Consider the following 24,660-nt stretch of genomic DNA (forward strand, 5'->3'; position numbering starts at 1 on the left):
TTTACAAGTACCTGCTATCAACATATGCCCTGACTTCTTTCCACCTTGCACTCGGTGACCTTAAAAGGCTATTTCTATCAGAAGATGTGTCACCACTGTATAGCAATCTGCTCTTTGTCTACATATAAGCTGACTTCTTGGCATGCTAAAATCAATGGAAACTTTCCCATGATTTCACCTGGGACAACTTTCTCCTTTGTTATACTGTTCCTGCTCACCAAATCGTGCAAGGATCAGTCCCCAGGCATCACAGCAGACACAGCAAGGGTGAAGGGGGGATTCAGATCACTTCTCTAAGTAGAACCAGTTTTGTTGATGCCTTAGAGTGGACAGGAGGCTCAAAGTGACCAAAATAGCTATCTTCAACTTTTTCTTGCCATTTCAAGACCTGACAGGTTCCAGGGTATATGCGGATGCCAGTTTTAAGGTATGTTATAAAGATAAATCCAGAAGTCTACAGATGATGGGCTGAAAACCATTGAACATGGTCAGATAGGCAAAATTACTCAAAATCATGAACTTCTACATGTGTTTACATTCCAAATTCCAGTTTCAGAGGAAAGAGCATATGGTACAGTTATCAGTAGAAACAGTTTACAGGCATCTTGCTCTACTATTACCTGGGTTCATTAGTAACCATTTGAACTGGTGGAAGCTTTTGTATGAAGGTATTAATAAGAAAGGGTGAACACTATCATAAAAGAAAAAAAATTAGATTAGGAGGCTGGCAAAAAAGTAGCAATTAAAGACACAGTCTAACCAAATGTGTTGCAAATAGTTTTGTAATGGAATTCACATAAATATCCTTTCTCACGGCTATGCTGACTAGAAGACAAGCTTAAGGCTCAAGAAAAAATAAAAGCTTTAGGTAGCTGATAACTAGAAAGTGAGAGCTTTGCTTGACTGCTTACATGATGACCTTCACTAAGATTCTTGGTACCTTTAAGCCCCATCAGCTATTTTTCCTGTTGGTCAGGAGCTCACCATGGTGTTCTCAGTCTTATTCTCAGCCTTTTTTGCCATGGAAACCTTGGTGAATTTAAGGATGACACAGCCTCTGAGATGCTGGTAGGGAAGGCAACTGGGCCCAGGCCTGAGGAATTTCTCTGAGTTTCACCTTCAGTTCTGAAAGTGGCTGCTTTTATTTATTTGTTTTTGTTTGTTTGTTTGTTTGTTCGTTTCCACCACATTGTTGAAATAAAATTAAGTGCTCCTCATGAGACTAAAATGTGCCACTGGTGAGCACTCTCAGTTCAGGAAATCTTGTGTATGACATCTATCCCAACTGTTTCATGGCTGGGATGGCTGCCCTTTCTTGAGATAGGAGTTTCTACTTCTTGCTGAGGGGAAGCAAATCAATGCTCAAATTAGGAGATTGATGAAACTGTTTCTTCCTTGATGTGTCTGTTACACCTGGGAGTCCTTAAGTAATCGCGATTTTTGTCCTTGCTATCATTTAGCTGCAAAAGACTATCAGGGTTCATGGATAAAACCTATGGGATTGCCCACATAATATCTTATTAACTGCCCAGGACAAGAGCAGGTAAGATATACTTCTTAGTGGCTTCCTAGGTTTCATCCCAGTGAGGCTCTTAAGCAGCAAGGAATGGTAATGCTTGGAGATTCTTAAGGTTTCTGTATGACTAAGTTGTTAACTTCCAAATATAACATTTACAATTGGTTTAAGCACCACCAAAGCACTTGTGTTAATAATTATGCTATGCAGGTATAGCTAAAGTGAAATTACTGCTGAAGCTAGTGACTTTGCAATTACAGAATCTTCCCTGGGGACCCACAAAATAAGTTTGCAATAGCAACCTCACCACTTGCTTATGTATTCTTATTGGCTATTGGCAAATTGTGGCAATAAGAAATCCTGCTCTATGAATATCAATTTAAAATTCTATTAAAATCACCTGAGAAAAATGGAGCTTTCTTCTTTCTAAATATTACTGGTTAAAAAAATGGATTTTCCTCTTATTTAATTACAATTTTATTGCTAGAAAACTGCTTCTCTTCTTGTTTATGCCATTTATTTATATCTGAAATGCCATTCAAACAATAAAAACTTGATTTATGTCTCCACTGAATATGGTGTTTTCTAAATTCTGTGCATGAGACATGCTAATTCAAAGGAAAATTCCTGCTTTTTTCTCTCTTTCTATTTCATAACATCTGAATACACATATATCTGTAATACACATATATCTTAAAAAATAAAATAAAATATCACCAAGAACATCTTTAGGTTCCAAACTAAGAGATCATTATAGGTTAGAAAGTTCGGATTTAAAGTAGAAAAAAAACAAGACTACCATATATGAATTGATGAAGACTGAGATATCTCCTGTTGCTCAACCAGCTTTCTAAGCTTTGAAGATTTTTTTTTATCAAAGGACAAATCACATTGCAGATTTCTGAGGTAGGTGAGATGAACACAGCATACTGGCATCTGATTTCAAGAATCATAGATTGAAAGCCTGTTTCCAAGCTATTTCTCCCTTGGTTTTGTTTATATTTGTAGTACTTTACTTAACTTTTTGCTGTTGATCAAGGCTGTCTTAGCTCTGGTTTTCAAAATACCTTACACAATCCTAAGAAACAAGCACTGTTGCTAAGATAACAGATCTAAGAAATATATCTAAAATTAGGCATGTAATTTATACAGGTTGTTGCTTTATATTGTTTGTTTTGTTGAATTAGGACCATGATAATCGCATTGTGTCTTGACAGCTTTTATTAAGAAATTTCTTTAATATAGAAAAAGCTATATCTTTTCATTTTCAGAGTTTACATTCCACTCTTTTTTAGTGTTTCTTTCTGTTTTTTAATATAGTAGCTAATTTCTTCCAGTCTTTCAGAGATAACTACTATGCTATGCTAAATTTCCAGCTTTGTAGTTGTCATTCAGTCTTTCAATATCTACTAATAATACTTTTTTTCTTATTTTGGTGTTTGACTTAAAAATAAATCATAGTAACCAAGAGAATAATTTAAATTCATTATTTTTTAATATTCTGGAACTCATAAGGACTTCTGAGTTTTCATATCTGTCAGGAGCAACTTCTAATATTAATGTTTCATCAGGTTTTGATATTGAATCTACAGTGTCTTCAATTGCAGTGATAAACTTAAGCTTCCATGTTAATGAGAATATTGATAAACATTTGAAATGCACTCTTCATTTAGTTAGGAACAAAAAATCAGACTAAATATAAGATAAAATATCCTTTAGTAATAAGGCATTCAGTTTAAATATATAATATTCTGTCTTATGTATCTATCAATGACATTTTTTAGCTGTAATTTTAGAAAACCAGGGAAAATATAACTTACAGAGAGAATTTAGTTTGCACTTGAAATCATGTCACTTTATTACTTTTTGACTGAATTTTTATCTGTCAGGAATCACTCCTAATTTTCCAGAAACACCCAATGCAGCATTAATATCTTGGGATTTTCATAAATGTTCATATAGAATCAACTTTGAAATTGGTGTTTAATTTATTTTTTCAAGTTCTTTAGACTTCCAAAATGCAATATGGCTTCATGGAGTTTAAAAAAAAAAATTAAAAAAAAAGGGAAAAAGAAACAATTGATTTAATAGTTTTATAAACCTGCCAATTAGGACAATGAACTTTGTTTTTTTTTCCTGGTCTATGATGTGCTGAGAAGACTCCAGATCCTCTTTAGAAGTGATTACATTCCTTTAAGCTCTTCCCCAGTGTTGCATTTACAAAATTTCTCTCTAATTCAACATTGCTCACTCTACACAACGATATGAACTATCACAAGGAATGCTACACTTAACAAATACTTTGCCATGGAAAAAAGTTGTGTGGATAGTTTTTAATTTTTATTAGCATTAAAGGGCTTGACATTTATAAATAATAGAAAATGTTATGGTGAGCTTTATAAGCAACAGTAAATAGTGTGAAGAAAAGCATTTTTAAAGATTTAAGATTTGGGCATTTTACTCAACCAAACATTTAAAGTATGTTTTTTCATTATATTAAGGGTGAACACTATCACAGCATGTATCTTAAATGTGGCCCCAAAAATAACAAAACAAATACAGATTAAGAAATGCCATAATTTTGAAGCAAATACAGTCTCTGGGGAATTTGGAAAGATACTTTGCAGCCTTTCCTGAACACAGGGTGTTTTTTTAAAGACAAAAGCTTCCTGCGTCAGTTTGGCTCCAGCTCGCTGCAGCACTTCGAAGAATCCAGTCTGTCATTTCCCTTTGAAATCCTGAAACTCTGAGTTAAATCAGCCCATTGCTCCTAAACTCTTGTGCTGAGTATCCGAGTATTTACGAGGCTGGAATGTTCTCTATCAAAGGAGAGGAATCATCTCTCCAGTTCCCTCTTGATCTGGAAATGGAAGATCTGCCAAACATTGCTGGGTACATTGAGCTGCAGAGCAGCCCCTACAGGGTCAGCTGCACTGAATGTTTCTGAAGGCACTGCTTAGTGCTCTGGAGAATTTCAGGATGCACAGAGACATGGGCTGACCCTGCTGTCTAGGTCTTAGAGCTTCATTGAAATATTATTCACTATGAAATATGACATTGTGTGATTTCTCTTTGTTTAGCTCTATTAATTTCTTGTGCTAAAGTGTATCATGCCAGCTAAAAGTCAGAATTTGTCATCAACTTGAACATGGCTGATAAGAAAAAAACTGACTCTAGGAAGGTTTTTTTTATTATTTTTCATTTTTCATGTATATATATAATTTTTCTGTGCCCTATTAGCAGAAGTATCTGCAATGTTTAAGGTTTAATAAACCCTCAAAGGCCCAGACTGCTGGCTTCTTGCAGTGCAACATGGAAATCATTAGAAAACATGTACATTTATAATGCAAATTCAGAGTTGAATCTGTTTGGTGGTCCCTGTAGAAGAGGAAGTTTTATCTATCTTTCTGTAGGCACCAGTATATAATTTCTTCATGTGTAGCTGTTAAGAGAGCATGCATACAGATGAGTTCTTAGATGTCTGATAGCAATTTACTTACCCAAAGATCCCATTTGCATGTGAGAAAGTAGATGCATATAGAGTCCGGGTTTTGTTTTATGCTTACATTGAGCCTTTAAGTCACTGCTGCTGAGCACATCCTTGGAATAATGAGCAGCACTTGCAACTTCTTCCCTTAAAAATTTATATCACTTCTGCTGGATTAACTCTGTAGAAAGTTACAGGGAGTATGATAATGTATTCTGCATTTGGATGAGTACCAAAAGGAACGGACAGCATTGAAGAATGCATGTTGCAATGATGAAACAAGTGTTTTGGCTAAAATCCTGGTCCACTAAATGAAGTAATTGTTCTATGTGTTATTGGTGAAGCTGAGATTTGACCCTCTGTGTTTACCCCTAAGATCTATCCAAACAATTTTTTCAGACCTGTGGCTGAGGGCAGCTCCGTGATCATTACTGAGTCCTTGCTTTTAATTCCATAGAATGGTTAAAATTATATGGCAAAGTTCATACCTCACAATCTGTTTTGCCCCAGCTCTTGCAGTACCAGTATTTTTGGGCTGACTGAAACATTTGTAGACTGAATGCATCACACCTTGAGCACAGGTTGTATTTTACCCTATTGTGATGAACTAATCCAGAGCTTCCATGTGTTCTCATGGTTGTCTACAGTACAATAACACAGGACTTTTTTACATCGAGTCTGGTTGAATTTGGCCATGCAAGGTGTACTTTAGGATTTATTTCAATATTTTCAGTTAATGGGTAAAACAAAACCTCACAGAAATGGTAGCTGTTGAGTTGAATTGCTCTGTCCTAGTTGTTTACTACCTGTAGGCCTAAGAAAGCAGCTACAAACCATCTAACTGAAGAGAATTACTTGTCAAGTCACAAAGAATGGAAAGAGAAAACTTATTACACCAAAATGTTTCAAAGTATTACTGTTGCATGATATTGTATGTCATACTGAGCTGTGTTCACTAAATTGAAGAATAGCCATTACATAAATCAGCTCTGCAACATACCTGGAAGCAGTGCAAGATTGACTTATTCTGATATGTTTCTGAAAAAAAACAACCCTGAAATGGCTGAGCCATTTCAGATAAAAAAATATATTTAGATAATAGGTAATTTCTTTCAATCTTCATGGGAAAGAGAGCAAGTTTCAGATTAAATGATCAATTTCCCTGCCTTTGGTTATTAAAAGGTATTTTTCTTAATAGGTGTGGGAAGAAAAAGTGAGTAACTATATTTCAGTTTATTGCAGATGCACATAGGCCTAACAGAAACATCTTTGAAATAGCATAATCTATATCTAAAGCACAAGTACAAGCAACAGTCAATCACATTTTCATTCCAAGGATTCTTGGATAGAAGACTTAATTCTTTGCTGATGAACAGTAATAAAGAGATTGCCATTTTAAAGAAAATCTTAGTTTATCACCAGCCTTGTTTTGAATTTGGATTTTTGTACTGTTATTCTGACACTGAATATTAGATCCAATCAGTATCTGAACATATTGCACAGCCAAATCTGTAAATATCATACTACATAATAGTATGGGTAATAATATCAAGTCCTATATGCCTTGATATGTGATTTGGACCAGATTAGAAGTTTTCTGGTGACATGTTTTTCTCTTGAAAAAGGCAGATATGCTGACATATTTTCATGGCTAAAGTACTTGTTCAAGTGAATGTTCAAGAAAACACAAAGTTGTGATGAGCTGCTTGCTTGTTGGGAGCCTGGGGCCACCTGGATGCATTGCTTGAGAAGGAAAGCAGCTGAAGAGCAAGGGGTTTGAGAGCAAAGCCAAGAGTCTCCTACTTTCATGTGACATGGCCAGGAAGATTGACAAGATGCAAATCCCAGCTCCCAGATTATGACCAGCAGTAAGACCTGGATGTCTGCAGACTCCCATTTCTACTTTTCAGTCCTTTGGGACAACACATTGAAAAACACAAATTAAGATCAGAAATGTTCTTTAAAACGTAAGCATCAGTCTCTCCCATTACAAAGAGGAGTAGCTGGGACCATTAAGCTAAGAAGACCCCGCTGCAGTCCTTAAAATATTTCACAGGGTTGACAATGTGTGATGAATAATTTTAATTAGCCAAAACCAGGCTAATATATGTGAACATCCTCTGTATATCCCAGACATTTTACATTTTCCAAATTGTCTGCTTCTGCCAGTATGCCAGCCTATCAGATAACAAAACTACCACATAAGGTAGTTCTGCTGTAAACTGAGTGTTTTACTTTTCATCAAAGAAAGTTTAAAAAAACAGATGGAGAGTATAAGAGCTCATGGAAACCACTGTGGTAATACATCTAACAGTTTCCTGAACAAGACTACACATCCTGCTGGATTGGAGTTTGAATAAATTCATGGTTGTCTAAACCCATCTGAGTAGACATACCCTAGATCCTCACCATTCTTTGCCCTTCAAATACCAATAAAACTAGGGAGGAAAGATATCCCTACAATACAGGATAATGGAGTTGTAGCTAGTGAAAATGCTAGAATCTCCTTGATATGAAAAATGTGTACTTCAAATAAGTGCATTAGTGCATAGCACAAATATTTTTCCCTCCCAGTCATAATGTGGAAACCATTTAAACAGAAAATACTCTGAGCCTTTAAAACAGTTTGAATTCTGCATTATTTCATTATTTTTTATAATTTATCCCTTTGAGAAATGATACATCACATCTTTACTAAAAGACTTTCAACAGAGCAACTTGTCTCCAGCATGTACTATGGTCATGACCGTTGCTGAGGTGACAATAGAAAATGACATTGCAGCAGCATCACTTTGTGGTTTTTTTGCAATTTCCCCATGTATTTGTTGACCTCACTGTGTGTTAACTCTGTTGCTGGGTTAACACTATCCTAGCATAGAAATAAAAACCTGCTATGTAATCTCTTATGCTTGATCCAATCAGTGTTATTCTAAGGCATGGTCAAAGGCACAAGATGTTTGTCTGCCATTAAAGAACAAATACTCCAAAATGAAAAGTGTGAATCATAGAAGGCAATACTTCTCTTTTTCTTATTTTTCTTTTTTTGCTGCTGTTGTTGTTGTTGTTTTTATTTGTTTTAGTGTTTTTTTTTCTATGGATGTAAAAATCCAACAGATATCACATAAAAGATGTGCAAGAAGTTTGAAACTAATAACAGTACAACCAAGTTTGTTTTGTCATCTGCAAAGATTAATGGGCATAGTAGACATGGTTGCTCAGAAGGAAGAGGGGACTGTTCAAGATTAACACTGTTTCATTAATTCCATTTTTAGACTCTTTGCACCGATCTACAGTTGGCAGGCTTTTCTAAATAATGCTACCAGACTACAAAAAGGTGTGAAATTAAGAAAGGAGTGGTTCAATAAATAACTGAAGTCAACATTTAATGAATGTAACATTACTTATGACACACAGTGTTTAGAGTATTTAATCAGGTCTCTTCTAAAAGCAATTGATATTCTTGGTAGTCTGTGCATAATGTTGTCAAGAGAGTTAGAAGGATGTTAACATTTCATTACTCTTGTCATTGATTTTTCTCTACTTTCTTCACAACAAAAGTCAAAACGTGACCTCTTATTCCACTGAATTAGTTCCAGAGTACTTGGCATTATTGACCTCCTAATGAAAATTAATGGCAACTCTTTTGATTCAGGCTTTCAAGTAGGCACACCAAGCACATTTGAAAAACAGGCATGGTTATTTCTCATATTGAAGTGAAGTAACACACTATTAAGTAACGAAATGTACATTAAAGCAACATTAAATTTGCAAATGTAAGTGTGCAGAATTCAAGAGACTTAAACTGCATTATCAGGAGCTGATGCTTCAAAGATTTAAGCTTGGCAATAATTTCAGACCTGGAGAACCAAAGAGTTTTACAGGGAAGGTTACGCATACACTTAGAACACTACAGCCTCAGGTCCTAAATTTATACTAAAAATCTGGCAAGATTGAAATGTTTTTACTATGCAGGAGAGACAATTGCACATTATCTTAGATATCTCCATGATTTTCTTTCCCCTTTTAAAGCTAGAGAAGAATGCAAATTCTTTTCAGTGATTTTTTTACTCATGAGCTGTCACTCTGCAGCTGAGTGGATTTCCTTCATCCAGATTCTTATACAAATGTTTATGCACAAACTGACTTCTGTGTATGGATATGGACCCCTCCTTCCTTGCATCTGTGTAAATAAGGATTACCTCTACTGGGTGAAACAAGAAAGCTGAATGGATTCATATCTGGACATGGGGTGAAAGCTTACCACTTTATCTAAACAATTTCCTATTCTGGGAAAACTTTCCGAGAATAACACCTGTGGAAATATCTGGGCAAGCTGCAAAAATAATGAATAAACTAACTTAATTTGTCTCTTTCCTTAGACAACAAAGACTATGATGCATATCTATCTTATACCAAAGTGGATCCTGACCAGTGGAATCAAGAAACTGGAGAAGAAGAAAGATTTGCTCTTGAGATCCTACCAGATATGCTTGAAAAGCATTATGGATACAAGTTGTTTATCCCAGACCGAGATTTGATTCCCACAGGAAGTAAGTCATGTCCTTATTCTTGTGTGTTTTCTAAACAGCCAATGCAGTGATTGCAGTGATTGTTTGAGTCTCTTTTCTATACCTACTCCTTCAGAATGCCATCTTTTCTCCCTTGTCTTAGAGAATGGCAAAGATAAGCCAACAAACATACTTAATGTATATTTCCAAGATAAGAGGATTATTGTTTAGTAATTGCATTATTCTGATTGAGGGTGAGATAGTGCAGAAAGGGCATGCATAAATAATGGTAATGAAAGACTAACTTTTTCACTGTTTTTTGAGAGCTTACATCTCTAGGAATGAATACAAAGTTTGTCGTTTTCAATTCCTTAGAGATTGTTTGGAAAGATATCCATAATTCTAAGTATTACAGAAATTAAGACACAAAAGAAAAAGTTGTGTTTGGACTAAGGCAATGGTTGACTAATAAAATTTACATCAGAGAAAAATAGTGAATTCTGTCAGTGTCCACTGCAGATAAATGTGTAGTCGATGTACTTGATCATTCTCAGACACTGAAAATTAGAATTGATTGGTACAAGTAGAGCTTTTTCATGTTTCTCTCACCTATTCCAGCAGAAGTACGATAATGCTTTTTAAATTGTAGTATTCTTCATAAGCTCACTGTAACCATATAGACAGCTACTAAGTTCAGTATCTTTTTCTAAAGGTAATAAAGGATGCTTGGTATAGGAAAAGCTCAAACAGTCTCATGGATATTTTTTAAACCTACAGCAAACTAGATACTAATTTGCAGGAGACAACACTGTTGTTGTGTGTGGTGGGGTCATGGAAGGAAAAGCAGAATCTAAGTCTACCATACACCACAGAGTATCATTTGAGTTTCAGACTGAGTTCCTGAAGCACATAAATGCTGCTCTGCTGTCTACCTGGGTGACTTTGCCTTTTTAAAGTAAAAAATCATGATGTACACAATTGTTTCAATATAGATGATGATACAAAACTACAACTCATGAACAAACACTCACAATCCCTAGCACAAGTGGGAGTAGATGTTCCTCAGGATCAAAGAATGCTTTAGGCTGGAAGGGGCCTCTGGAGGTCACCTTGTCCAACCTCCCTGCTCAAGCAGGACCTCATAGAGCAGGTTGCCCAGGACCATGTTCTTCCAAGCCAGTCTGGCACATTTGCAAGTGACGTTTTTTCAGTGAGATCTTCTGGGAGCAGGGATTTGCCTCTGTTGTTTCTCGCCAGTCTATGAGAGCAGACTGTTTTCTTAGATTGGTTTTTGAGCAGTTGTTTTGTTTTGTAGCCTACATTGAAGATGTGGCAAGATGTGTAGACCAAAGCAAGCGACTGATCATCGTCATGACTCCAAGTTATGTGGTAAGAAGAGGTTGGAGCATCTTTGAACTGGAAACAAGGCTTCGAAATATGTTAGTCACGGGAGAAATCAAAGTGATACTGATTGAATGCAGTGAACTACGAGGAGTTATGAACTACCAGGAGGTCGAGGCCCTAAAACATACCATCAAGCTCCTCACTGTCATTAAATGGCACGGACCAAAATGCAACAAGTTGAATTCCAAGTTCTGGAAACGTTTACAGTACGAAATGCCTTTTAAGAGGATTGAACCCATCACAAATGAGCAGGTTTTAGATGTCAGTGAGCAGGGGCCTTTTGGGGAACTGCAGACAGTCTCCGCAATTTCCATGGCTGCTGCCACCTCTACTGCTCTTGCCACTGCCCATCCAGACCTGCGCTCCACCTTTCATAACACATATCACTCACAGATGCGCCAGAAACACTATTATCGAAGCTATGAATACGATGTACCTCCTGCCGGCACCCTGCCGCTTACCTCAATAGGTAACCAGCACACCTACTGCAACATCCCTATGACACTTATAAACGGGCAGCGGCCGCAGACAAAAACTAACAGGGAGCAGAACCCAGAAGAGGCTCACACAAACAGTGCCATACTGCCCCTCCTGCCACGGGAGACCAGTATATCCAGTGTCATCTGGTGACCGAGATGCAAGGGGCTGTCAACCCCCTTGAGTAGGAGCAGAGTCTGCAGTCTGGTGCCTGGAACTACATCCTCGACTGCTGCTGTTAAACATGCATTACAATCGATAACATACGAGGAAAAACAGGGTCTTGTACATATGTTTTTGCAATTTCTTTGTAGCATCAGTCTTCCTGTTTTACCCATGTCTCTTCCCATTCACATTTTCGACTTTGTTTTATATGTCATTAGAATTTGTATATTTACATTTTTTTAAAAGAAGAGACTGCTGTATAGATAGGAAACTTTTTTGCTTCATTAGTATAGTTTTAGTTTTTTTTGTTTGTTTGTTTTTAACCTCTCTTGGGAATGCTTGGACAAAGCTATGTTGATATCAGAAGCACCATCCATTTTGTTGGCCTGCCTAGCCTGATTCCTGAAGGCCATGCCTGCTGCAGCTCACTTCTTTTGGAGAGTATTTGTTTTTAGAAGGACCCCATCCCTCACCGAGAGCTCCAGTTTCATTTCTACTCCCGTAATGTGCACTGCTCCTTCCCTGCCCTTACAAAGACCCCAATTTGGGGTAACACTACAGTCTGACCATCTAACATGTAACTTGGTAGATACCTACCAAACCACAGAATATACCCAATCTGTATCGGTTGCTTCACAGTAGTCACTACAGAGTGTATAGAAACTAGAGCTGGTTTGTTTTTTGTTTTCTTGGGTTTGTTTTTTAATTATTATTTTATGAATGAGTTGATTGTATTCCTTTTATAAATATAAAAGCAAACCCTATTTTTAACACACCCTGGAAAAGTATCAATGTGGTTGTGGATTTTATTTTTCAAGCATTTCATTTTTTCTTTTCCCCCTTTTAAAATCCTGCAAATGACGTCATTTGCAAATGTCAGGCAAGTAAGACAAGTGAGGCAATAGGCGCTGAAGTGCAGAGAGTCCTGCTGATATGTACAGTGATGACTTCCAAACCAAAGGGGAATAAAAAGAGAGTATTGTAGATGGTTTGTCATTTTGTATTATAGAAAGTGTTATTTTAAAAAAAAGTAAGAGCAAAACATTATTTTGCTGTGGATTACAGAGTCCCCTTGTATTTTAATGTTCCAAAAATTGTATTTGCTTTAAAATGCTATATTCAGGATTAAGAACTCTTCTTTCATTTGGTTTTAGCTTGTAACGATAAATAAAACTTTATTAATTTCAACATGATTTCAGTAAGAACTCAGGCAGAAAAAATGACATGAATACCAGAAATATAATTGTTTTCAGAATAAACTTTATTTATACAAAATTAATATTTAAATCAGACCTGGAAGTATTAAAAAATTTATTCACTTTAATGAATAAATAAATTAGTTTTATTTTTATGTATGATTCTATCTTTGAGGAGTTGCAAATAATGCATGTACCATGGCTGACAGGGAAGGAAAAAAAACCCCACTGTGTTTACATCCGGACATCTTTAAGACCAATTAAATAAGCACCTTGCTCATATTTATGTTTTAAATAATGGAAAAGTCCTTTCTGGTTTTAGAAAGAGAGGGGAGTGGTGCAGCTCTCCAACATATTCAGGCCAAGCTCTCTGCTAGTTCCTCCTAGCAGAAGCAGAAGTAGAGTTACTGGCTGCAGCACACTGTCATGTAGTCATGGGTTTGATTTACCCTGGCAGAAATGTAACTGGTGTCCTGGCAAACAGGCCTTATGGTCTATTTATGTAATTAATTAGCTTTAGGTATTTTTATGGCAGCTGAATGATATTGGCCAATATAATGAATGTGTGGGGTTTGTTCATCCTGATTGTCACAACAAGAAAAGTATAGCTTATAATATTTTGGTCTTCTTAATGAGAAGTGAGCAGGGAAACTGCAGTTTGGGGGATGTTTGTGGGAGTAATCCAGAACTGACAGTGTGGGAGGAAATGACTATGCTCCTGTTGTGAAAGTCAAGAAATCTCAGTATCTGCATGAGAAGCTAATAGACCTTTGAGATGTGCACTGATTTTTATTTGCTAGAAATGTTTATTTCTCTGCGATTTTGCTCAAGCCCTTTTCTACAATCTGTTCTTTATTACGGTGTCTCTCTCTGGACATGTGCCAAGCATCCACAAAATGGAAATGAAGCTGCCAAATCAGATAAAATTTTAAGAGACTTTTGCACATTTGGTTATTTTCATAGTGTAAGAAAGCTATTATTTATTTGCTCTTACAGACACCTGTCAGATACTGATGGGATTTTCCTTCATTCATCTGGTTGCCAAAAACCCCAATATCCTCTGAAAGCAATGCATTATTGTTTTCTCCTTTCCCTCGCCTTTCTATGCCCTGGGGTAAAAACTGGGATGTGGAATAAATGTGGGATTTAATTATCTGACCACAGTTACATTTAGACAATTGGTAAGTGTTTTCTTAGCCACATGGGAAGTACTTTTATGTTGTTCTATTTTTAGTGTAGATTTAAGCACTTTGAAAAGCATGATTCAGGGATTGACAGATACTATTTGATATTCACACTACTTAAAAAAAAGTTTTTCTTATAGTGCTTTGTCATAATATCAAATATAAGAAAAACAAACAACAAAAAAAAGAAACAAACCACAAAACAAAACCTGAAATAAAAGGAGAAGATGTCTATGGCTTTAGAAAAATTCCTCCTTAGTATTCCTCTTCTGTGAACAGCTCGGTGTGGGGAACAGGGAAGGAAACTGTTGTGTGCTCACGTGCTCTTTCTTGGACAAAAATTCTATTGGAACACAAAATAAAATGGACAAAAAAAAAAACCCCAAAACCAACAAAACCTGTCATTGCCCTAGTGCTTAGCCTCCATCATTTTAGGTGAAAGTATTCCAGTTTTTGACAATGCAGCCTGAACTGTGCATGCAATAGCCACATATAAGGTTTAGCCATAAGCAAACAGCACTTTATTTTAAAAACTGCACAGTGTGATGATCAGAAAAACTTACTCTGCCTGGTCAGTAACTTTGGGTCTGTATGTGGTTTCTATGCACGTGAATTATCCAAGTGTGGTGCTCCATCTTTATAAGGCTCTCTCTAATCAGGGTAGTCTGTGTTATAAAACTAAAGGACTTTGTTGCACAACTTGTGTAAATTCAGTATATAGGCTCTCCAGACAGCATTTATAGCTGGACAGAAATGGGAGACTGTATAGTATGCAGCTAATTATTTTGAAGGCAAAGTGTGTTGCTGGGTCTGATTCTGTTCTCAGTTGCAGCAGTATGATTTGAGAGTAAATCTAATAAAGTTGAATGAGTGCAAGATTGATTTGTGTGGGAGAGGAAAATTGGAAAAGCAAAGAGAAAAGGAATTCATATTTGCAGTCTGTGACAAGCTGAAATCTTGGCTGCAAGGAAAGCAGCAGCAAATGTCTTCTGAATTTTAGTAGGGACCCAGTTCTCACCTGGCAGCCAACATCAAACACTTTCAATATGATCTGGTTCAGAGCTAAATACTGTGAGGCTTAGATGCAAACTAAGATTTTTCTATTACTGCACAGCTGTGAAAACCATGTGTATGTTACATAATGGGTGATAATCAGCTTCAAAATAATTGGAAAGCTTGTTGTACCCAACTGATAAAAATTCACAAAGTTTTATTTGGATATTGAGCATTAATGACACATTTAAATTATAGATAAAGCAGTGAGATTTGGGGAAAACTGGCCTGGTAAATAGGATTTCTTCATTTTTAAATTAAAAAAAAAATTTTAGAGGAAAAAAAGAAGAAGAAAATGTCAAGCTAGCAAGCCTAAGGAAAGTTTAATTAAAATCCAAAGAAGAAAAAAAATCACAGCAGTAAAGTAAGTTCAAAAATAAAAAGAGGCCAATGGAGAATGAAGAGCAAAATACCCACCTGCTTTTTGACTGTATTGTGGTTTCTTTTGTCATGCAAAACTCTGTACTCTGGCTGACCTACATCAAGCAACTGGCTTTTTTGGAGGCCATCCAGATAGACCAGCAACACAAATATGTCCCTGTATGTCTAGTACGCTTCCGAATGATTTTTTTACTTGTTGATAGTTTAGCACAGAGAGATTTTTGTTTGTCTTCTATTGTGATAAAGAGGATGGCAGAAATCTGTCAGTGCTAAAAAATTCTCTGTAACAGACTTAGGTTATTATCTAGAGTAACTATATTCCTTAACACCCACCCGTTATCTGATTTGCTGTTATTAGAACACTTTTTTTAACCCAATTCTCAGCTGAGAAATAGATTAATGTTGCTGGCAACAGAAAAAATGTAAGCAATCTCATAACAACGAGTCTCCTTGTATAATGAATGCTGCAAGTTCCCTTGCATTTTTTTTTTGTATAAACACATCTCCTGACCTCCTAAATAGCCCACTGAGTGGAGGCTAAAGAACATCGTGTCTTTTTATTTCAAATTCATTGAATTTAGTATGGATACTGAGCTGTTGTTTTTGATGTAATTTTGCTGGGCCATTTTCCATTGGCTCTGGCTATATCCTCCAAGAAGATGTGTTGGCAGCATCTCACTTCTCCACATACCCTTGACTTCATGTTTCAAAACTCAGAGCTGTTGCCCTGGGGAGCAAAATTGATAGAAATGTTTCAGCTGTTAAGAGTTTTCCTATGCCTATTGTTTGTTTAACTTCTGCTTGAGACAAAGTTAAACCTTTGTTCTGGATTAATAAACTCTGCAGGTAGAAGGCCTAGAGTCCACAGGGTCATGAAGCGGTCGAAGAAGAAATTACAAAGGCAGGTCTGATACCTTCTTTGGAAAACATAGAAATTCTGGAGCAGTTCAGATTACTAAAAAAAGTAGTACATTTTGATTGAGGGCTCTTAAAGTGAAGTATTCAGCTTGTAATTACAAACAGCCTCATTTCAAAAGCTTATTACCATTCTTACAGTAAATATCCAATACCTTAGATAGGATAATTTCAGAAACATTTAATAGTCAATTAAAAATATTTTTATTTGGGGGGATTAAGAGCAACATGATTGTCTAAGATCTAAATGTTAAATAAAATAGATTATCTAGTACTGATCTTACAGGAACTACAAACATTTCTTTGCTGGGTCACTAGCACTAGAAAAACAATTTGAAGTAAAATTTGAGAACTCAGAATTTTATAAGGATTTTATTGATATTTTTATAAAGACATCTCTCTTAACCATCAAGATATGACAAAAGGAACACACAAATTATCCAAAAAATAAAATTGATGAGCTTTTAAACCTTCTCTTTCTCTCTTTATCAAATATTAGCTCTGCTTAAAAATACAAAATCATTCAGAAAAAATTAATTCTTATCAAACCCATACTCTCAAACACACTCTGTGACAGATAAAGAAGTGCAAGCCAGAGGGAGGGGCTGCACTGCATTGCTGTGACTGAGAAGCTCCACAATGGGGAGAACATGTATGCCTGTGCATGGAGAAGGAGAGCACAGGCCCCTTTGGCCTGGTGTTTAGTTACTCCTATGTCAGGTGGGTGCAGAAGGAGCCATAGACTAAAATATCACCACTGCCCTACATGCTATAGGCAGTACACAGGGAGGACGGGCAGTAAGTCTTGATGTTAATGACAGTAAACTTGAGAACTATTAGATGCCGAGGGACAGATGCTCTATTGCAAAGCAGCCGGACCAGAAACAGCTCTGAAACAGTGTTTTCCATTTGTTACCCGTGCAAAGTAAACGTCAGTATTGAGCAGAGAAAGAGGTCAGCTTGCTGGGTTAGTGTGCAATCCACTAACAGGAAATTCCCATCTCAATCAGCTAACACCACACCTGAGCACCCTCACGGAAATTTCCATCCTATCCTATCCTATCCTATCCTATCCTATCCTATCCTATCCTATCCTATCCTATCCTATGCTATCCATCTACCTGGCAGACTGTATTAGAAGTAAAAGCACTCAAAGCTTGCTGTGAGCCCTCAGGATGGGCTACACATGAAAACTCCTTGCCGAGATGTTTAGGGTGACTAGATGTCTTCTCTCCTAAGAAGAGACTTACAAGCGCAAAGCTTTGATTTGTAAAAAGTTTGGGGTTTTTTTTATTCTCAGTTAGCACACCATTTTTTCAAATCCACTTAGAGTGCTCATATGGAGCAACCCCCGATACTATTCTGACCCTCTTTGAGGCAAAAAGAAAGTCTTGAAAATGTCAGTTATGGGCTCAAAATATGCCATTTAGCTGCAGAGTCTGCATGCACACTTGAAAAACCAAAATAAATAAATAAAAGCAAATTAGCAATGCAATTACTAAACCTATTTAAACCTGGTTTTAGAAATTTCTTTTTCAGGGAAGATTGTTTTCTCCTGCTGTTTTGTAGGAAGTTATGTAAGAGACTTTTTAAAATTTTCTCTCCATTCTTTGCATGACAGGTAAATCACAGAGAGATTTGTTTAGGAAATCCCACTCTTCATTTTAAGTTTAAAACTCAGGTGGCAATGAATTTGCAGACGTAGAAGAAGTTGTTTTCCAGAGTTAATACCCTCTGGTGAACAGCTCACTGCAGCTCTAATTGATTTCTTAGGAACATTTCAGTAGAAAACGCAAACAATTAGTGTTTTACGTTTACCTTCAGCATCACATTAGAACGTTGTACATTTATCTTCTTAAGACCCAGGCAACTTCAAATGGAACAATTATGTAAATACAAAGCAGTGAGGAGAACAGCGACACAACTGTCTCTCCATCTATCTTAGCAAAATAGTTCAATGACATCAGGCTCCTTCTCTGAGATCACTAACCTACCTCAGCAAAATACGTGAATCTACAAAACGTGCACATATCTGGGAAAAAATTGTTGCAATAAGCACTCTCAAATCTTAGTTATACCACAAAAAGCACTTTATGCAATTTTATTCCTATACATATGTATTTTATTTTGTAATCATTTAATCATAGAACCATAAAACAAAACAAAATATGTAGCATTCTCATAAAAAAAATCAAGAAAGTCCCAAAAATCTGTGTTTATTCATAGGATGACATTTCCCATGTGCTTTAAGAAGATGACAAACCTGTAACCAGGCCATTGCTAGGCGTACTATGACACAGGTACAGAGCTAGGGATGACACAGGGTGGGTGATACAGGGTGGGAGAAGTATAGACAAGATGTTTGCTGGTCATGTAATGACCAGGTAGGTGTACTCAACTAGCTCTCATCTAGTTCTGCTGTCACAGGACATTACAGATGTCTTTTGGCTGTAGGTCACTAGATAACCAAATTTACCAGGTACTTCCTTTACCACCTGTTTGCTATCTGAAGCCATTTGTTAGAGGTAGGAAGCATGTTGTTGTAGGTCATAGAGTCTACCTGAATCTATGTGAATATCTGCCAGAGTTCCTATCTGTAAATAATAATTAGTGTCAGCACAGTTCACCTCATATTTTCTCCGCTTCCCTTTTCACTCTTCTAAACAAAAGAGATTGTGAACAGCTGTCAGGGCCATATAGCAAATACCATTCCTACACTTTTTTTTTAATTGTTATTATTGTTAGGTATTTGAAGAGTGAGAAGCATCAGCAAAGACTCTATCTGCTTGAAATGACACTTGCCAAGTTGTTCTTTAGGGAATGTGGAGGAAAATTCCCTGCTTAGTCACCCTGGGCACTTTACCTGCTATACTACTTTCAAGATTCCCCTCAAACAGCGATCTAGAGCATAAGGGGTTGGAGACAGACTGATATGCACATGCTTATAATTTTCAAGAATATATTCATTACTTGTAGCTCCTTGAATTGTGTTCTTGTTTGTTGTGTTTTGCTTTGCTTTGTTTTAATTTTCTTTGTTCCGTAAGGAGACATCAGGACTGAGATACCATTGCACTACATTAGTTTAGTGGTGGCATAGCCAGTCCAGAGAACTGGAGTAAAGTAGTCATAAACTGGGCTGAAAGCCTCCTACCTGTGCACAGAGCAGCTGGATCTCCTTAGCTCCCAGTTCAGTCAGTTCTCCACTTCACAGGCAATCCAGCAAAGAGGTTTTGTAAGGGAAGATGGTGCTTTCAGGTGCCATTACAAATGCAGTCTCAGGCACAGTGAGTCTGATGTCACATTCTCACTGAGCAGTGAGCCTTTGAGAAACCTGAGGTTCCCTCCTCATTTCAACCTTCTGATTGCTATCTGTTGGCTTTCTAAGGTTCTCCAAAGACTCAAATAATAAAATAAAATAAAATATTTTAAAATAACGGTAAATCTATGTAAATGTAGGAAATCATCACTGATTGTTTTAAATAGCTGACTAGAACACAGATATCTGCTCCTTTTTCCTGTAACTCTTCCTGTTCTTCTGCTCTAAATAGTCATTGGCTGTAACTTATTTTACATGCCCCATAAAATTATGATCTAAAAGTTTTTATTATTATATTAGTCAGCAAAATCATAAATAGTTTAATCTAATATCTTCATCATAAATATTTGCAGATTTGTAATGGTCTTTATTTTATATGTGTTCAGCAGCTAATAAAGTTAAAGTCAGCAGTTGCCCAGTGCTGGGCAGTGGTAAAGCAGTCAACACAGTTAGTGAGTCAAGAATGCTAAAAGACAAAATATAATCTTAGCTCGTACAGTAAAATGGAGTTAAATTATCCTTCCAACATTGCATCTAGATATCCACTGCTGTGACTCACAGCAATTTTGAGTGGCACATTAATTTTGCAAGAACAGCGCACTATTAATTCTGTGCAGCTACTAATGTCATGTTGCTATTCATAATACATAAGCTTAAGCATATATACCATTTAATAAGTTAATATTTTTGTCAGCATACTGCACTTTCTTCAGATGACAAGAAAACAAAAAAACCAAAAAGATCTTTAAAAGAAAGAACATGTGTCTAGTTGCAATACTAGAAGAAAAATGTCACCGCCTTCTCTTTCACAAAAAAACCTGCAAAAATAATACAAATAAAGAAACAAAAGCCTATGGAAAATTGTTTGATTCTAATGTCAGCTGCAGCATCTTTTTTACCAGCTAGAATTTGTCTAGGGGATTTAATTTCTTTTAATTTTAATCTGTTACTTTAACCACATCAGGAGAAGCTGACTGTCCTTAAGCAGAGTGCACAACACAACTCAAGCAGTAAGAGTCCCTTCTTGGAAACACAGTGTTTAAAGTTAATAGCTGGATAAGCATCTTGATAAAGCACTTTTTTAATAAAGCTCTCAGCTGGCCTTCCGTAATCCTGGGAACCACCACAGTAGAAATGCTCTGTAGCTCCTATTGAATACATTCACATAAATTGAATATATAAATGCATACTTACTATCTTTAGAACATTTTTCATTGATGGAATGAAACAAGGAAGTGCCATGCTAGACTTTGGGACCTTTCATCTTAATTTGCTTAATAGTTGGTAAAAGTAAAAAATATTTCTACTGAAATCAGCAGAATTAACGCTGTGTATAACTGGTGCAAAAAAAGGAGCAGAATCAGGCCCAGAATTTCTGGTCATGAATTTTTGTCTATTCTACAATTTAATTGAAGATTCAGCATCACTGCCTTTTCCAAGTGTCCATTACTATTGCCATATAAACCATAAATTAACATATGCATTCTTGTGAAGGTTTTCTTTAAGGCTACAGATATGACTATAGACTGGACAATATGTCTCTTTGTACACTTAGTTCAAAATCATTGAAGTTAAAATAGGCGCACTAAAATTAAGTAGAAATACATCAATCTATATTTATGCCTACTGTATATTCAATATTTTACCTAAAGAGATTAACTTATATTTATTTTTTAAAAAAATTAAATGGGTCATAGCTGAAAGGAACTGCATTTTTGTAGTAATACTATGCTTATGCTGAGAAGCAAGAGAGTCATGATCAAAATATTACCTAGTTTCAGTGTATGTTACTTTAAAAAGAACATGTTTTATGTTATCCTAACTTTTGGAAAATTCACCAAGCCTGGTACAGAAAAAAACGAACAACTTATTGTAATTGTAAAAAATTTTGTATTTTCACCAATTTTTATTCTTACAGGAAAAAATACATCACTCATTAAATATGAATGCTGCACATGTTAGCAATAGAAATATTGATTTTTGCAACTTTGATTGCACTTGCCTTAACTTTTCCACACATAAACAAACACAAATAACACACAGAGGGAAAAAAAGAGAATTAGGGGAAATAAAACCCACAAAAGTAGGCAAGTTTTAGATTATTTAATGAATAATGACACATGAGCATATTCAGTAGAATCCTTGTAAAGAGCACATGATGCTGTAGGTTTGTTAAAGCACAAGGTGTACTTTGTCTAGATTAAAAAAAAAAACAAAACCACAAAACCAAACAAAAAACCCCTTTTGGTGTGACTTTGCTTTAGGTTTAAAAAAGGTTGGATGTTTAAAAAAAAACTTTATTACTTGCATATGAATATTTTTGTATAATAATATATGAAGATGGTTTTAAAACAAAACAAAAAACCCTACTTGCTTTATAGTGTGCAAATTTTAGAGAAAAATAAACAGGGTATGTGTCCAGTTTGTAAAACAATGTTCTCCTTTCAAGATTACTCTTTCACTGGCTAAATGCAAGGTTATGACAACTTGAAATACTTTTTTTGTGAACTGACAAAGAAAAAATAAAGCAATGTGAGTAATTTGCGTATGCAAACTTTTTTTAGAAGAAATTGTTGCTAGTAGCAATACAAATTTAACAGTGTGATAGGGAAGGCTTTGAAGATTCCAGTTCAGTGATTTGAGGAGAAGGACATACTGGGCCAGAGCATACACGCTGGATAAGCTGGCACAGCTCCACTGGAGGCAATGGAGCTGCTCCAGTTTACACCAGTTGAGAATCTGACCTTTTGCTTGAGAATACTTTTAACAGTAAATATCCCTGCATTAATATTTTCTTTCTTGTTGTTTCCTCTTGTTCTGCTGTTTTATTTCTTAAGGATATTTACTTTAGGATATATATATTTTTTATGTGTATTCTTTTTTCTTAAAAACACAATGGATTATGGATATACTTATAGTGAAGCAAACAGTGCAGTCTCATAACTCTCCAAGGGAAAGGTTCGGGGGGGGGAGTGGCACACACATGTTTGATTTATTACAGCGTTGCTCAAGTTTTATGACAGTTTAGCTCCACTGGAACCATAGGGTGACAGGGGAATAGAGTAACATAGCAGGGAATAATTTTTGATAGTGTGTGTGTGTGGTGTGTATGAGCAGCATGGAAGACCCTGACTGATACAGGAACTGTAGTGGAACAGAAGTAGCTCATATCACAGCAATGTTGCCATTGCATAAATGAAAGCTAGCAAGGAAATGTCAAAGGCATTACTGAAAACCTGGATGAATTCTTTTCCTTTTTAAGTTTGCTGAATATGACATCATACCTGGGTCAGGAAAAATTCCATCCTTGGTTTTCTGAGCAGATTGTAAACTCTGTGGTTCTCTTCTAAACTGCAATGACATAAATCAGGAATGTTGTTATCCAAGATAATGGGTTTATACTCATGTTATACCAGTCATGTGAACTGAAATCAACTTCTTTTTGGCTTCCCTGTCAAGACCCTCACCTTCTCAAGTCTTTAAAGACTCAAGAAACATTTAACTTGTTTACACTCTTCCATTATTTTTTAAAGTTGTGTATCCCCTCAGAGACCAGGGGAGTTGCTCCAAATTTGAACCTCTGGGACACAAAAATTTGGGGCCTTGCAATAAGAGACAGGCATCAGTGCACAGCAACTCTTACAAAGGTTGATTTTATGCCATAGCAAGAGCTTAAGTTGTCAAAAAGGCTGGTGATCTTCTAGCTCCAGAAACCCAGGCCATAGACCACTATGTGCCTCTGTAGCTCATAAGTATCACGAGACTTTTAAGACATGACAACTGAATCGGTTTACCTGCAGCAACTCATATTTAAATGTATTTTTAATATAACCACTGTATTTTGCACTTGCAGTCTGGAGTCTGGAGTCTGGAGTCAAGATGAACTATATTACAAAATAATGTTTCTACAGACAGTCACCTTTTTGAACTTGGAAGCTATCTGCTTCATCTACTTCTCGTAAGATTTTTATCTTTGCTGTACAAAATATCAGTAAGATCATATGAATAAATGATCATGGTTTCACCAATATCAACACAGTTCATTGGCCTGGTATGGTGGCAGGAAATGCATTTAGCATTCAGTTAGACATATAAGAGTCATGATTACTCAACTACCAGCATGTGACATGCACAGAAATATGGTATCCACTGTAAATTCAAAAAATATTTATGTATATTTAGTTACATTTTTTAAATATTGCTATTTAACAGACATTAATAAAAAAATTGAAGAACACTATGCTCTATTCTTTACTGCATTACACTGCATCCCTTGCAATTCTTAGACACATGACTGAGACAAGTACAAATGCAGAAGTATTATTAGTTACTGGTATTCCTTCCCAAAATCATGCATGTGTGAACAGACTGGGAAGCCACATAGGGCTGCATGCTTGAAGACAGACAATTACAGGAAAAACTAAGTAAATAAAGAGATTGCTTGAAGAGCACTGGAATCTTGGTTCCAAAAAAAAAAAAGTGAAAAACAGAGACAAACAAACAAAAAGACAGAGAAAAAGCACCAACAAGCACCAATGCTCATCAAAATATTTAGAGTACATCTGGACAGCTTTCTTGCATTCTACTGACCTGTACCACATAGAGTTATTCTTTTAATCAATTGCTTTGATTTATTAGATTTAATTTTCCCTCTCTCTACGAGTACGTATTTCCCCTTTGTGTTTTTCCCTACATGAGGTTTTTTTATTTGGGAGGGGATTTTTTCCTCAGATTTACTCTATTTTGTACAGATTATTGAATTTGTTAATTATTGAAAAAATAAGCATCTTTAAGTACTAGGTTTGACTTGTGAGGAATTCAGTGTGGTATCTGTAATTGAAACATAGGTTCATGAACGCACCCGTGAAATGCAACTATTTACACACTGTGAGCCTACATGTCAACTACTGCATCAGGGAGATCAGAAAGTCATTTGAAGTAATACATGCATAACTGAAGATTAAATGCTCAGGTATTTATACTATCCACTGAAGGGCAAGTAAAACTTTTGTTTGTGAGTAAATAGCTGTTTTATTTCATCTGGAGAACTTTAAAAAG

At 36.1% G+C, this 24,660-nt stretch overlaps 1 protein-coding gene across 3 annotated transcripts in view; it reads left to right on the forward strand.

The window, feature by feature from the left end:
• The window catches only part of IL1RAPL1 (interleukin 1 receptor accessory protein like 1), a 693,820-nt gene extending 680,984 nt beyond the window's left edge, over positions 1-12,836 (forward strand). For all 3 annotated transcript variants that reach the window (XM_027688869.1, XM_027688872.1, XM_027688870.1), the window contains 2 exons: positions 9,383-9,553; positions 10,827-12,836. In XM_027688869.1, the coding sequence (XP_027544670.1) occupies positions 9,383-9,553; positions 10,827-11,545 (890 nt within the window). In that variant the 3' untranslated portion in view covers positions 11,546-12,836. The remainder of the gene's footprint in view (positions 1-9,382; positions 9,554-10,826) is intronic.
• The last annotated feature ends 11,824 nt before the right edge of the window (positions 12,837-24,660 follow it).

Source organism: Neopelma chrysocephalum, unplaced genomic scaffold, assembly GCF_003984885.1.
Source record: "Neopelma chrysocephalum unplaced genomic scaffold, ASM398488v2 Primary Assembly neopelma1_76, whole genome shotgun sequence".
Classification (NCBI taxonomy): Eukaryota; Metazoa; Chordata; class Aves; order Passeriformes; family Pipridae; genus Neopelma; species Neopelma chrysocephalum.